We start from the raw sequence: 12,648 nt of genomic DNA, 5'->3' as shown, positions 1-12,648 counted from the left end.
TATAATCAATCATATTGAAAATGTGGTAATTAATTCCAATTGTTAAGGCCAAATAACTTATTTTGCTTTGATCTAGAAACTTGAATCATTATAAACATTCTCTGCATCTGTACCATGTAAGTAACTGTAAGATAATTACACTAGTTAGGATAAGCCAGGTTATGTTGTTATAACCAGCAATCTCCAAATCTCAGTGGCTTCAAATGATAAAGGTTTCTTTTTCATTCATATTACATATTCATTACAGGTCAGTGGGCAGTTCTGCTCCATATTGTTCTGACTCAGTGATTAGGTTCCCACATCAGGAATGCTGTTGGTAACCACAGCCAGGGAGAGGGAGAGAACTGGAGGATCAGACACCAATCCTTAAATTTCAGGCAGAAGTGATGTATGTCACATCCACTCACATTTTATTTGCCAAAATATGCCATATGGTCTTGCCCAATTTTAAAGAGCAGAGAAATACAACCCTACCATGTGGTGGGACAGAGGAGAATTAGAAATAAGTCTACTCTAGAAATTCATAGCAATCTCAGATGTTAATCAATTTCACAATAGAATCATTTCCAAGATCAAATAAGTTGTGAAAACATTGAGTTAAACAAAGTTAAAGAAATTTCCTGACTATAATTCTTCTCTGGGCTCTACTATATTAGTAAGCATTATTAATCTCAGAGAAAGAGACTACTATCATGGAATCCTTTTTTAAAAAAAAAATATTCAAAGACCATCTGCAAAGACTCATGTTCTGAAGAAAACACTTTAAGAAACAGTACCATAAGACCTTTCTTATTAGAACTTGTTTGTGGAAGGATGAAAGGAAAGAAGAATGGAAGGAAAGGATGAAGGAAGGGAGGAAAGAAAAAGGCTACAGCAGTGCAAATTTATGGATGGTTTTGAGATTAAGAGTTATACAGAAAAGTCATCCATAGTAGCTAGTCCCAACCAAAAATAACATTTTCTAATCCCTTGTTCATGACACTGTTAATTTATTATTTATTGAATTATATATTATGCTAGGTGCTGTACTTGTGTTAACTCATTCCACTTCACAATAACATTATAAAACACAGATTATTATCATCTCATAGATGGAGAAATTAAAACTTAGAGTGGAAAATTACATATTGTGTCTCCTGTGTTGAAATCGTAACCCCCAAGGTGATGAAATTAGGAGAGCGGGTCTTTGGGAGGTGAATAGGTCATGAGGGCAGGACCTTCATGAATGGGATTGATGACCTTAGAGACCCGAGAGAGCCAGCTTGCCCCATCTTCTGTGTAAGGACACAGAAGTCCCAGAATCCGGACCATGCTGTCACCTTCCTTTTGGACTTCCCAGCCTCCAGAACTGTGAGAAATAAATTTCTCTTGTTATAAGCTACCCAGTCTCTGGTATTTTGTTAGAGCTACCTGAATGAAACCTGAAATAAGACACGTAATAATTGCCACATAGATAGTAAACTGAGTTACAGACCAGATGAGGAAGCAAAATCACGTCCATCTCCAAATGAAAAGGATTAAGTGCTCCTGTGAGATGTGCAAACAAGAAACTGTGGTTCGTCAAAAGATGGAAAGATTCCTTTTCAGTTGGTTATCCTTTCATGGACCTTGAGGTATGTGAAAAGAGTGATGTTTGGGTACCTGAGTGGAAAGCATTAAATGTCATATTGTTTGGATTGTCTTCTGGAGGTAATAGTGAGCCACTGAAGATTTGTGAGGTGGGAGTAACAATTGGACAATTATAGCAAGACTGATAATTTGAAGTGCAGAGAAGACTTTTAGCAATAACCCTCTCAATATACAAATGGGGAAAATAATGCCCCCAAATTTCAGGCTTCACATCTAGGGCTTTTATTATTGTCACGAGTCTTTTCATCTGGGTAGCTGAGTTGGCTGGCTGACTTGCCTCCATTAGGTCACAGAATGTGCTTAAGTATTGCCAGCCTTTCATCCCAATTTAAATGAGCCTTAATGAGGTATTAAGAGCTGGCAGAAGAGGGGACTACTTTGCACCTAGGGGGATCAAGTGTAGGTGATAGCAGGATCATGCCAGAGTCCGTCTGACATCCAAGGTAGGGATCATCCCTTGGTTGAATATCCCTGGGGTTGTGCAGAAGCCCGGTCCATAGCCACTGACCATAGATCTACTGCAGTGTTATGTTAAAACTGGCATTGTCAAGATAGGCAGTATAAATCTCCAAAGAAGGGAAAAAGTTTGGTAATACATGGCTTAATAGTTGTTGATATTGTGAGTGTGGTAATACAGATGTCCCTCTGGAGTTGATAAAAGACACTGATTTTGACCCATACAAAGATGGAGTAGCTTTGTCTGTTGACAGAACCATTTCTGTTTCTTTGGTCGCTTTCTTAGCAAATGACCCCCCTACCTCCCAGTTGAATAAGCCAGAAATCTAGGTATCATATTTGACATCTTTCTCTCCATTGCCCCGATACCCAGTCAGTACCACACCCTTCTATATTTTGAATACGCATGTGCCCTATCCTCTCTGCCATGACCTTAAACAGGCCACCATCATATCTAAATTATTGAAAAAGCTTTTTCTGTTTCTCCTTTCTCAAGTCTTGCCCTTCTTAATCCATTCTTCACACTACAGCCAAAGAAATGGAGAAAGCAAGACTCTTGGAAATGATTTTTATTTTTTAGAGCAAAAAATGCTTTCAATTAGAGAATAGATTATTTTGTTTTATTTTCCAGCTTCCCTACAGAAGAACAGCGATTTCACAAGAAGTACAAATGATATGATCATGACCACAGACTTAGCACTTTTTTTCCAACCAGGAATCACAGACAAGGATTTCACAGAATCAACTAAACCATTATTTGTTCAACTTGCTAAAACCTGAGTCAACAGCTCTGTAAGATCTCAAACTCTGGGATTCTCAGTTTAGATAAGACCTTTGCAAGAACTAGTGCTTTCAGAGGTTTTACCAAAAGAGAAATTTCATTATTTAGCTACTTGGGATATGGACTCAGCTTTCTATTATCATAGATATGTGTGTTGAGAAAAGTGTACCTAGGTCATAGGTGGAGGATAACAAGATCCTAGTCAGATAAAATCTTCTGAATTTTGAAGTTGTCTTTTTTAGTCTTCTGATGGTGAGAGGAGAAGCAGCTAATAATTATTAGCTGTGTGTGTGTGTGTTTTTTTTTTTTTTTTTTTTTGATGGAGTCTCGCTCTGTTCCCCAGGCTGGAGTGCAGTGGCATGATCTCTGCTCACTGCAAGCTCTGCCTCGTGGGTTCACACCATTCTCCTGACTCAGCCTCCCGAGTAGCTGGGACTATGGGCGCCCACCACCACGCCTGGCTAGCTTTTTGTATTTTTAGTAGAGACGGGGTTTCACCGTGTTAGCCAAGATAGTCTCTATCTCCGGCCCTTGTGATCCGCCCACCTCGGCCTCCCAAAGTGCTGGGATTACAGGCGTGAGCCACCGTGCCTGGCCTATTAGCTGTTTATTGTAACAAGTGGGATACACATTATCAGATTAGCTCTATGAGGTAGTTACAATCATCAACACTATTTTACAAAGAAGGATGCTTTAAAAAACTTGCTTAAGAGTCTAGATCTGGTAAGTAACAGACAGGTAACAGCAACGGCCAGGATTCAAAGTCAGGACATAAGAACTTGCCTACTTAAGTGTGATATCCCATTGATCTGACATTCATGTTGCTTTCAATATTCAAAAAAACCCTTGTGAGATGGGTCTTCCCATTCTAGAGATATGGTTATTGAGGTTCAAAAAGTTTTGTTGTTTTTTTTTTTTTTTTTTTTTTTTAGAGACAGGATTTCACCATCACCCAGGCTGGAGTACTGTCATGGCTCATTGTAACCTTGAACTCCTGGGCTCAAGTGTGCCATTGTGCCTGAGCAATTTTAAAATTTTCTGTAGAGATGGGGGTCTTGCTATGTTGCCCAGGCTGGTCTTGAACCCCTGACCTCAAGTGATCTGCCTGCATTGGCCTCCCAAAGTGCTGGGGTTACAGGTGTTGTCCACCAGGCTTTGCTCCAACTCAAAAAGTTTAAAACTTGCCTATGTCACTCAGTAAGTAGCAAGGCTGAGATTGAAACTCATTCTTGGCAACTTTCAAAGTCCGTGAGTTTTCCATAATGCCTTCCAAGAGGGCATCTGTTTTTATCATCTCACAGATGCGTTGACGGTATTCAGGAGTGACTGGATAGCTGGCAATAATCATAAAACCACATTTTCAAAACTTTACTGTGTAACCCTATGTGCTTAGCAAATATTGTAAAAATGAGGTTCTGACCAATAAAATGTCAGGAAAGTTAGTATAAATTGGTCAAGAGGGTGACAGTCACTCCAGAATTTGATTTGACCATACTTACCATATCAGATTCTCGTTCAGTCCTCAGCAAAATGAAGGGCTCCATTTTCACTCTGTTTCTATTCTCTGTCCTATTTGCCATCTCAGAAGTGAGGAGCAAGGAGTCTGTGAGACTCTGTGGGGCAGAATATATACGGACAGTCATCTACATCTGTGCCAGCTCTAGGTGGAGAAGGCATCTGGAGGGGATCCCTCAAGCTCAGCAAGGTAACAGTAACTCATGTGTCTCCTTTATTTTCCTTTCACGTGTCTCTTAGTTTTTCAAGCTGTGTTTTAAACCATTATCTTATTAAGTGTTTCTCTAAGTACTGTTGAGGCATTTTTTATGTCAATTTAAGGGATTAATTATCAAAATATACTGAATTTGGCTTGGGGAGGTGATGAGCATGCTACCTTTCAGAAAATAAGGACTTCCTTTTTTAGTCCCCTGCTTGAAATCATTTGATTGCATGACCACTTCAATGAGCTCAGCATCTGTGGAAGGTACTATGGAGGCTACAGCAAAGCATGTGATTTCAAGGAGCATGTTGAAATAGCAAGACTTTCACACATGAGTAATTATATAGTATAATAAGTTAGAATTCCGGCAGTTGTTAAATATGGATGCAAGGAAAGAAGCTTGAGCACGTTTAAGTCCCAGGAAGAATTGAGCACGTTTAAGTCCCAGGAAGTTACATGTGCAACATTTCATTCAGCTTTCTGATAAGGATCCTGTGAAGCAAGCAAAATTACCACCATTTTACCAAGAAGAAAATTCTTTCTCTCAGCTAGTGAAAATGTGGCTAGGTAGCAAACTGGGTCTATCTGGCTTCAAGAGCCAAGGTCTTTACTAATTCCATACTGAGTCTCAGGTGGGAAAGAGAAGGTGGTGGGCTTTTGTAGTAAGTGACAGCATCATGGAGGTGGTGGTTGTTGACAGAGGCCCTGAAGGATTTGGGGATTATGAAAGGTGGTGGGGAAGCAGGGTGGGAATTCTAGTAGTAGGAATTGCCTGATCAGGATTTTGAAGGTAGAAATGAGCCAAATGTCTTTCAGAAATGGGGAAGTGACTGACTTCACTCTATTTCTTTATTATTCAATTCAACTAACTTAAAAGTTTGACTGAAATTCTTTCTGTTAATTATATATTAAAGTATGAGGTAGAATTTATTTAAAATCCTATTTTTAAATTTTTATTTATTTATTTGATTAGAGACAGAGTCTTGCTCGCTCACCCAGGCTGGCACAACTATACCTCACTGAAGCCTCAAATCCCTGTATTCAAGTGACCCTCCCACCTCAGCCTCCTGAGTAGGTAGGACTACAGGTGTGTGCCACCACATCTGGCTAATTTTAAAATCTTTTGTAGAGATGGGGTCTTGCAATGTTGCCCAGGCTGGTCTCAAACTCCTGGCCTCAAGCAGTCTTCCGTCTCGGCCTCCCAAAGCACTGGGATTACAGGCATAAGGCACTGGGCATGGCTGAAAATCCTATTTTAAAAATTATTTTTTTAATTGATAAAAATTATATATATTTATTGTGTACAACATATTGTTTTGAAATGTGTATACATATAATATACATGTATGTATAGCTAAATCAAGCTAATTAACATATGCATTACCTCACATACTTATGTTTTTGTGATGAGGATACTTAAAATCTACTCTTTTAGCAATTTCAGGAATACAATGCATTGTTATTAACTATAGTCACCATGTTGTACAATAGACTTCTTGAACTTATTCCTCCTAACTGAAATTCTGTACTGTTGACCATCTCTTCCCCCACCATCCCCCTTACCCTCTGATAACCATCATTCTCCGCCATACATTTTTGAGTTTGACGTTTTTAGATTCCACATATAAGTGAGATCATGTGGTGTTTGTCTTTCTGTGCTTTGCTTAAGAGTCTATTTTAATAATTGATTGTATTTGCTATGTTTTATTCTAAAAAGTTAAAAAGGAAGCATGTTGTGACCATATGTATGATTGTTAAGGTTTCAGTTTAATTTAAAATGATGTTGGTAATGAAAACATTTTAGAAAATGTCCTAAACTGTTCATATTTGGGCTATTGTATTGAAAAAGCATGCATTTTCCATTTTCACTACCACTTTAATATTGAGGTTAGTATGACTAGATGCTAACAAAAATTATATGGGTTTTTAACCTTAAGAGAGTAAGCATAATTTACAGGATTTACAACAATCTCCGGAATAACCAAAATGCATTATAAAAAATACATTTGGGATATCTCTGAAACACATAGGGCAGTGGAATGGATGTCTGTGAGGCTAGCTCTGTTGGACATCACTGAAATCATACTACCACTTATTAAATCTTCCTCAGATTTTCAGAGTGTTTTCCCATGCATTATTTATCTGATCAATTCTGGTTTACCAACCAGCATCCATTCACTTAATTTTTCATGGTGCCTGCTGGTGTGCTAAGGCACTGACAAGTCATTTGAACTAAATAAAAGTGAGAGAAGCTTATATGTGAACTTTGGAAACAACACTTAGGCAAAAACTGAATTTCACTTTTTATTTTCAGATATAGAGGTTTAAGTCTCCATTTCCTTCTTTACTGATCAAGATTGCAGGGCATACACAAGGTTGTTTTTTTGTTTATGTGTTTTTTGTTTATAGCACATAATTAATAACTTTGGAAGTTGCTGGTCATCCAGCAGAGGTAGCGAGTAAAAGAAGTCAAGTCCTGACCAGCTGAGAGACACTGGCTGTCACTCCTCCTCTTTGCACTCAAGTTTCTGCCTCCGTAAAATGAGGAGAGTGGAGATGACTATGCTCTCCCCAAAATGTCTAATCTCTCTGAAACCAGACCAACATTTAAAAAAATTATGTGTAGGATTCTATTTCATTTCAGGGATCCAGTTCATTTCCCCAACAGTGTAATGTGGTTGCTGCCTTCTTTGTAGGAGCTGTCTAAGGATGTATTATTTTTTTCTCTTCCATACAGCTGAGACAGGAAACTCCTTCCAGCTCCCAAATAAACGTGAGTTTTCTGAGGAAAATCCAGCGCAAAACCTTCCCAAGGTGGATGCCTCAGGCGAAGACCGTCTTTGGGGTGGACAGACGCCTACTGAAGAGCTTTGGAAGTCAAAGAAGCATTCAGTGATGTCAAGACAAGATTTACAAACTTTGTGTTGCACTGATGGCTGCTCCATGACTGATTTGAGTGCTCTTTGCTAAGACAAGAGCAAATACCCAATGGGTGGCAGAGCTTTATCACATGTTTAATTACAGTGTTTTACTCCCTGGTAGAACACTAATATTGTGTTATTAAAATGATAGCTTTTGGGTAGGCAAAACTTCTTTTCTAAAAGGTATAGCTGAGTGGTTGAAACCACAGTGATCTATATTTTCTCCCTTTGCCAAGGTTAGTGAACTGTTCTTTTCAAATTCTACTAATGCTTTGAAATTTCAAATGCTGTGCAAAATTGCAATAAAAATGCTATACATCAAGCTCACTGTGCTGTTTTCTTTTTAAAAAATTGTAAACAACTTTTAAACAGTAAACAGAAAATGCTGGTGATTGGAAAATCTAAAAATATACATAAAAAATAAACATCAACTATTATCTCACCATCCAGAAATAACTATTCATTCCTAATGTTTGAATTACTGTGTATTGTTACTGAAAACTTAAACATTGATTCATAGTGTAAACCAAAAAGTATCTGAGACAGCTCTCAATCAATTTAGAAGTTTATGTTCCCAAGGTTAAGGATGTGCACCCAGGATACAGGTCTGTGCCTTTCTCCAAAGATGACTTTGAGGGCTTCAATATTTAAAGGGGAAAGGGTGGATATTGGGAAAGAGGAATAACTTTTTTTTTTTTTGAGACGGAGTCTTGCTCTGTCACCAGGCTGGATGGAGTGCAGTGGCGCAATCTCGACTCACTGCAACCTCCACCTCCCAGGTTCAAGTGATTCTCCTGCCCCAGCCTCTCAGGTAGCTGGGACTACAGGAGTGCACCACCACACCCAGCTAATTTTTGCATTTTTAGTACAGACAGGGTTTCATCATATTGGCCAGGATGGTGTAGATCTCTTGACTTCGTGATCAGCTTGCCTCTGCCTCCCAAAGTGCTGGGATTATAGGTGTGAGCCACCGCGCCTGGCCAAGGAATACTTTTTAAAAAGTGTGGGTAGGTGAGAAGCAAAGGGTTGTATTCTTTTGAGCCTTTGATCAACCATTCACATGTGATAGGGAAGTAGAGAAATAGTCACTTGTGCATTAGTCCAGCTCAGTGAATCTGCATTTTTACATAAGATAAATACAGGAGAGAGGAAGCAATCAGACATGCATTTGTCTCAGGTGAGCAGAGGGATGACTTTTAGTTCTGTTCTTTGTCCCACACCTGTGAAGATAAGCTATCAATTTACATTGTTGGAGTGAAATCTGACAGAACTGTTTTAGGGTAAAGATCTTGGGGCCCACAAAACTTTCCTAGTGGGCAAATTGTGAGGGAGATATGTAGCTTGTTCAATCTTTACAGTTATCTTAGTAATAAAATGGGAGGCAGGATTGCCTGATGTAGTTGCCAGCTTGACTTTTCCCTTTGGCTAAGTGATTTTCGAGTCCTAAGATTTATTTTCCTTTCACAACAGTCAAATATGAGAATCTAAACAAAGTGCTTTTCTCAAAGGACCTTACAGTGCTCAATACATGTTTCCTAATACTCATGTAGTCCTTCAGCGTTATATGTGAGAATAGCTGGGGGCATATATGTATTCACCAGGTCCCATAAACAGCTGAAACCCAGAGTATGTTAAGTAATAAGCTTCTTCCTGTAGTATGAGCCACCTTAGTTTTGCCTTTCTACTGCATTCTATTCTCATTCTGGAATTTGTGAAACAAAGACCCAGATAACCAAGTCATTGTTATGCAATTGGATGTCTTCCCAGATAAAATGACAAAAGACAGAGTAAGGATATCACAAAACAATGCTTTTATTTCTAACTCTGACAGCGAACTCCCCCAGTGGGTTGTAACAAGAGTTAGAATCTCTGTTCATCTAAGTGCCGCTCTTATTGATACAATAGTCCATATTGGAAATCCATCTACTAAAAACTGGGCACTTAAATTGTGTCAAGGCATTATGAATGGAATTTAAACACTTTCCTTCACACATTTGTTGCAGCAAACGTATGAGGGTGTGAAAGTACTTTGCTACCATTTTGCAGATGAGGAAACTGAGGCTCAGTAGAAGTAAGTAAATGTGCCCTAAGTCACACAAGTTAGTGGATGGTGTTACTGGATCCAAACTTAGGCTGCTTAGTGATTGAAGACAGTTATGCCAATCTGTACTAGTAGTCAAAATATTCTTTACTACCAGGCACTCTGACTTTTAAAAGCAAGTCAGTTTCACTGAAGAATATCCTTGATGAAGCAGTAAAAATTACATTAATCTCAACCCTTGAGTACATGTCTTTTCAATATTCTGGGTGATGTAATGGGAAGACTGGATGAGGCATTTCTGCAGCATACTGAAGTATGATGGTTGTCTCAAGGATAAGCATTTATGTATTTAAATTGCAAACGTAAAATTTATGTAATTAAATTGTGAGCTGCTTTTTCCACGAAGCACTGTCTTTTTCTTTTTTTTTTTTAAAGAAAGAGTGAAAATTTAGTTAATCAGATTTTGGGATTTGAAATGAAATAAGATTTGAAAAGTGAATGAAGTGAAACTTTCACTTCAAGGAAAACAACTGACAGTATTTGTTGCTGATGATAAAATTTAAGCTTTCGAGAAATTTTGGGAAACTCATCCCCTACCATCAGCATCAGTGATGATATTAATGAATTTGATTTTTTGACATTGTGTGTCAACGTTTGGAAGATATGCATAACTTAGCAAACCAATATTTTCCAAATGATCAATGCATGATATTATAAAATAATGAATGGGTAAAATATCCACTCAAAGAGCAAAATAAAAATTTTAATCTAACAGTACAAATGATTCATTGATATGACTTCAGATTTACATGGCAATCTAACTATAATAAATAACTGCTTGTTGAGTTTGGGGATATATCAAAAAAAGAATTCAAAAACTATCTGAAAACATTATTAAAATAATCTTCCCTTTCCAAGTAAATAACTATATGAGGCGGATTTCCTTCATGTATGTCAACCAATACCACACACAGCAACAGATCAAATGCAGAAACTGGTATGAGAATCAAGCTGTCTTTACTAAGCCAGCCATTAGAGATTTACAAAAATCTGAAACAATGCAAGTCTTCTGACCAATTTTTTTTTTTTTTTTTTGGTGAAATATAAGTAGTTTGTTGTTGTTGTTGCTGTTTTTTGGAGATGGAGTCTCACTTGTTGCCCAGGCTGGAGTGCAGTGGCATGACCTCAGCTCACTGCAACGGGATTCAAGTGATTCTCTTGCCTCAGCCTCCCTAGTAGCTGGGATTACAGGCATGTGCCACAAGGCCTGGCTAATTTTTGTATTTTTAGCAGGGATGGCGTTTAATCATGTTGGCCAGGCTGGTCTTGAACTCCTAATCTTAAGTGATCTGCCCATGTTGGCCTCCCAAAGTGCTGGTACTGCAGGCATGAGCCATCATGCCTGGCCAAGTTTTTATAAAATATGTTATTTGTGTTAACATGGTGGATTTATTATTTTTAAATGGATTAATAAATTTAAATTTCTCAGTTTTAAATTTCAATGCAGTAAATATTCATAGATTCAACTCACATAAACAAAAGTTCTTTGAAGTTCTTAATAATTTTTTAAGAGTGCAAAGGAGTTCTGAGACTAAAACATTTGAGGACTGCTATTCTATAACACGTATTGCCACTTTTTTTATTACATCAGTAGATATTCAGATTGTTTTCAGTATTTGCCATTACAAATAAAGATGCAATAAACAACTTTCTTCATATATCCTGATGTACTGACACTTATTTCTGTGTCAGTACGTAGCTTACCAGGTTGCTGGGGAAAGTAGTAAATATATATTTGCATTATATTTTTGTTATTTATTTACTATATTCTTACTTATATTTATTAGTTATTATAAATGTATTTATGTAATTTAAGTACATGGAGAAACAAAGAAGAAAAATGGAACCTCATCTCTCAATAAATCCTGTAACGACTTTTTTTGCAGGGAAAAAAAGGAGAATATATGCATAAGGTTAGGAAATGCAAACAGTCCACAGAAGCATAAAATAAATCAAAAGCCTTGCTCTCCTTTATTTGGTTCTAAAGTAATAATATAACCCTTATTAAGAGTTTCTTATAACTTCTGCCAGAAATAAAAATCATATTTATAATGAATTCATGTGGTGTAACTGCAAATACAGCTAGGCAGGTTTATCTATCTATCTATCTATCTATCTATCTATCTATCTATCTATCATCTATTTTTGTAATTTATCTAATGGATCTATCTCTATAGCATAAACTTTTAACTGTCCACCGAAAATTTCTTCTTCTCTTCCTCTTCGGCACACAGCTAAACTACATTTCTCAGCCTCCTTTGTGTTTATGTTTGGTCATGTGACTGAGTTCCAGCCTACTAAATGTGAGTAGTAGTGATATGTACCACTTCCAAGACAAGTCCATAAAATCCCCCACCCTCTCGCTTAACTTAACAAGCAATAACTTTTGAGTTGTTTTATATTTAAGTCTATTTTTAAGGTAGTAAACCTACTCTAATACAGTATTTACTGAGTCTATCATCCTATTTTACACCAAAATGGATTACACACAGTGTCCTACATCTCATTGTTGTTGTTTTATTTAATATATCTTCATATATTTCAATAACATCTCAATATATGTACTCTAAATTTAAACATATAACAAGAGATGACCATCTAAAAATTGTGCATTAATTCATATTTCCACTAGAAATTTATGAGAGAGCCTGTATTCTCACCTGTCTATGGTGTCATTACACTTGCAAAAATTTGGTGAAATTAGGGGAAATATTAAACATAATTTTTGGATTGAATTGCATTCACTTGACCATGGAGTGATCACCTTTTGTATTTATCGACCACTTGTATTTTCTCTTGTGTAAATTAATCTGTCCATATGATTTGCCCATTTTTCTATGTATTTTTCTAATCAAATTTCAAAGCTTTTTATATTAAGAATACTAACTTTTTGACTGCTCTCCAGATAAAATATTTTCTCCTAGTCTTTTATGTTTTTACTTCATTTAGGATATCCTTTGACATACGATGTCTGTCTTTTTCTTTTACAGTTTCTGAATTTCCTGCTTTGCTTAGGAAGATCTCCCTTTCTGTGAGGTTGCAC

The 12,648-nt window shown here is 37.2% G+C and overlaps 1 protein-coding gene across 1 annotated transcript; it reads left to right on the top strand.

Moving 5' to 3' along the window:
* Positions 1-3,929: 3,929 nt before the first annotated feature.
* Positions 3,930-7,826, top strand: INSL5 (insulin like 5). Its single transcript, XM_003892019.5, has 2 exons — positions 3,930-4,571; positions 7,321-7,826. The coding sequence occupies exons 1-2, from the start codon at positions 4,397-4,399 to the stop codon at positions 7,551-7,553; spliced, it is 408 nt and encodes a 135-aa protein (XP_003892068.2). The 5' UTR covers positions 3,930-4,396; the 3' UTR covers positions 7,554-7,826.
* The last annotated feature ends 4,822 nt before the right edge of the window (positions 7,827-12,648 follow it).

This window comes from Papio anubis, chromosome 1, assembly GCF_008728515.1.
Source record: "Papio anubis isolate 15944 chromosome 1, Panubis1.0, whole genome shotgun sequence".
Taxonomy (NCBI): Eukaryota; Metazoa; Chordata; class Mammalia; order Primates; family Cercopithecidae; genus Papio; species Papio anubis.
This window is presented reverse-complemented; position numbering and strand designations above follow the sequence as displayed.

Bases quoted from the DNA above. Each gene is read 5' to 3' on its own strand.
- INSL5 (XM_003892019.5), top strand. From the start codon at position 4,397: ATGAAGGGCTCCATTTTCACTCTGTTTCTATTCTCTGTCCTATTTGCC. The intron at 4,572-7,320 runs GTAACAGTAACT...TCTTCCATACAG, and splicing joins GATCCCTCAAGCTCAGCAAG to CTGAGACAGGAAACTCCTTC.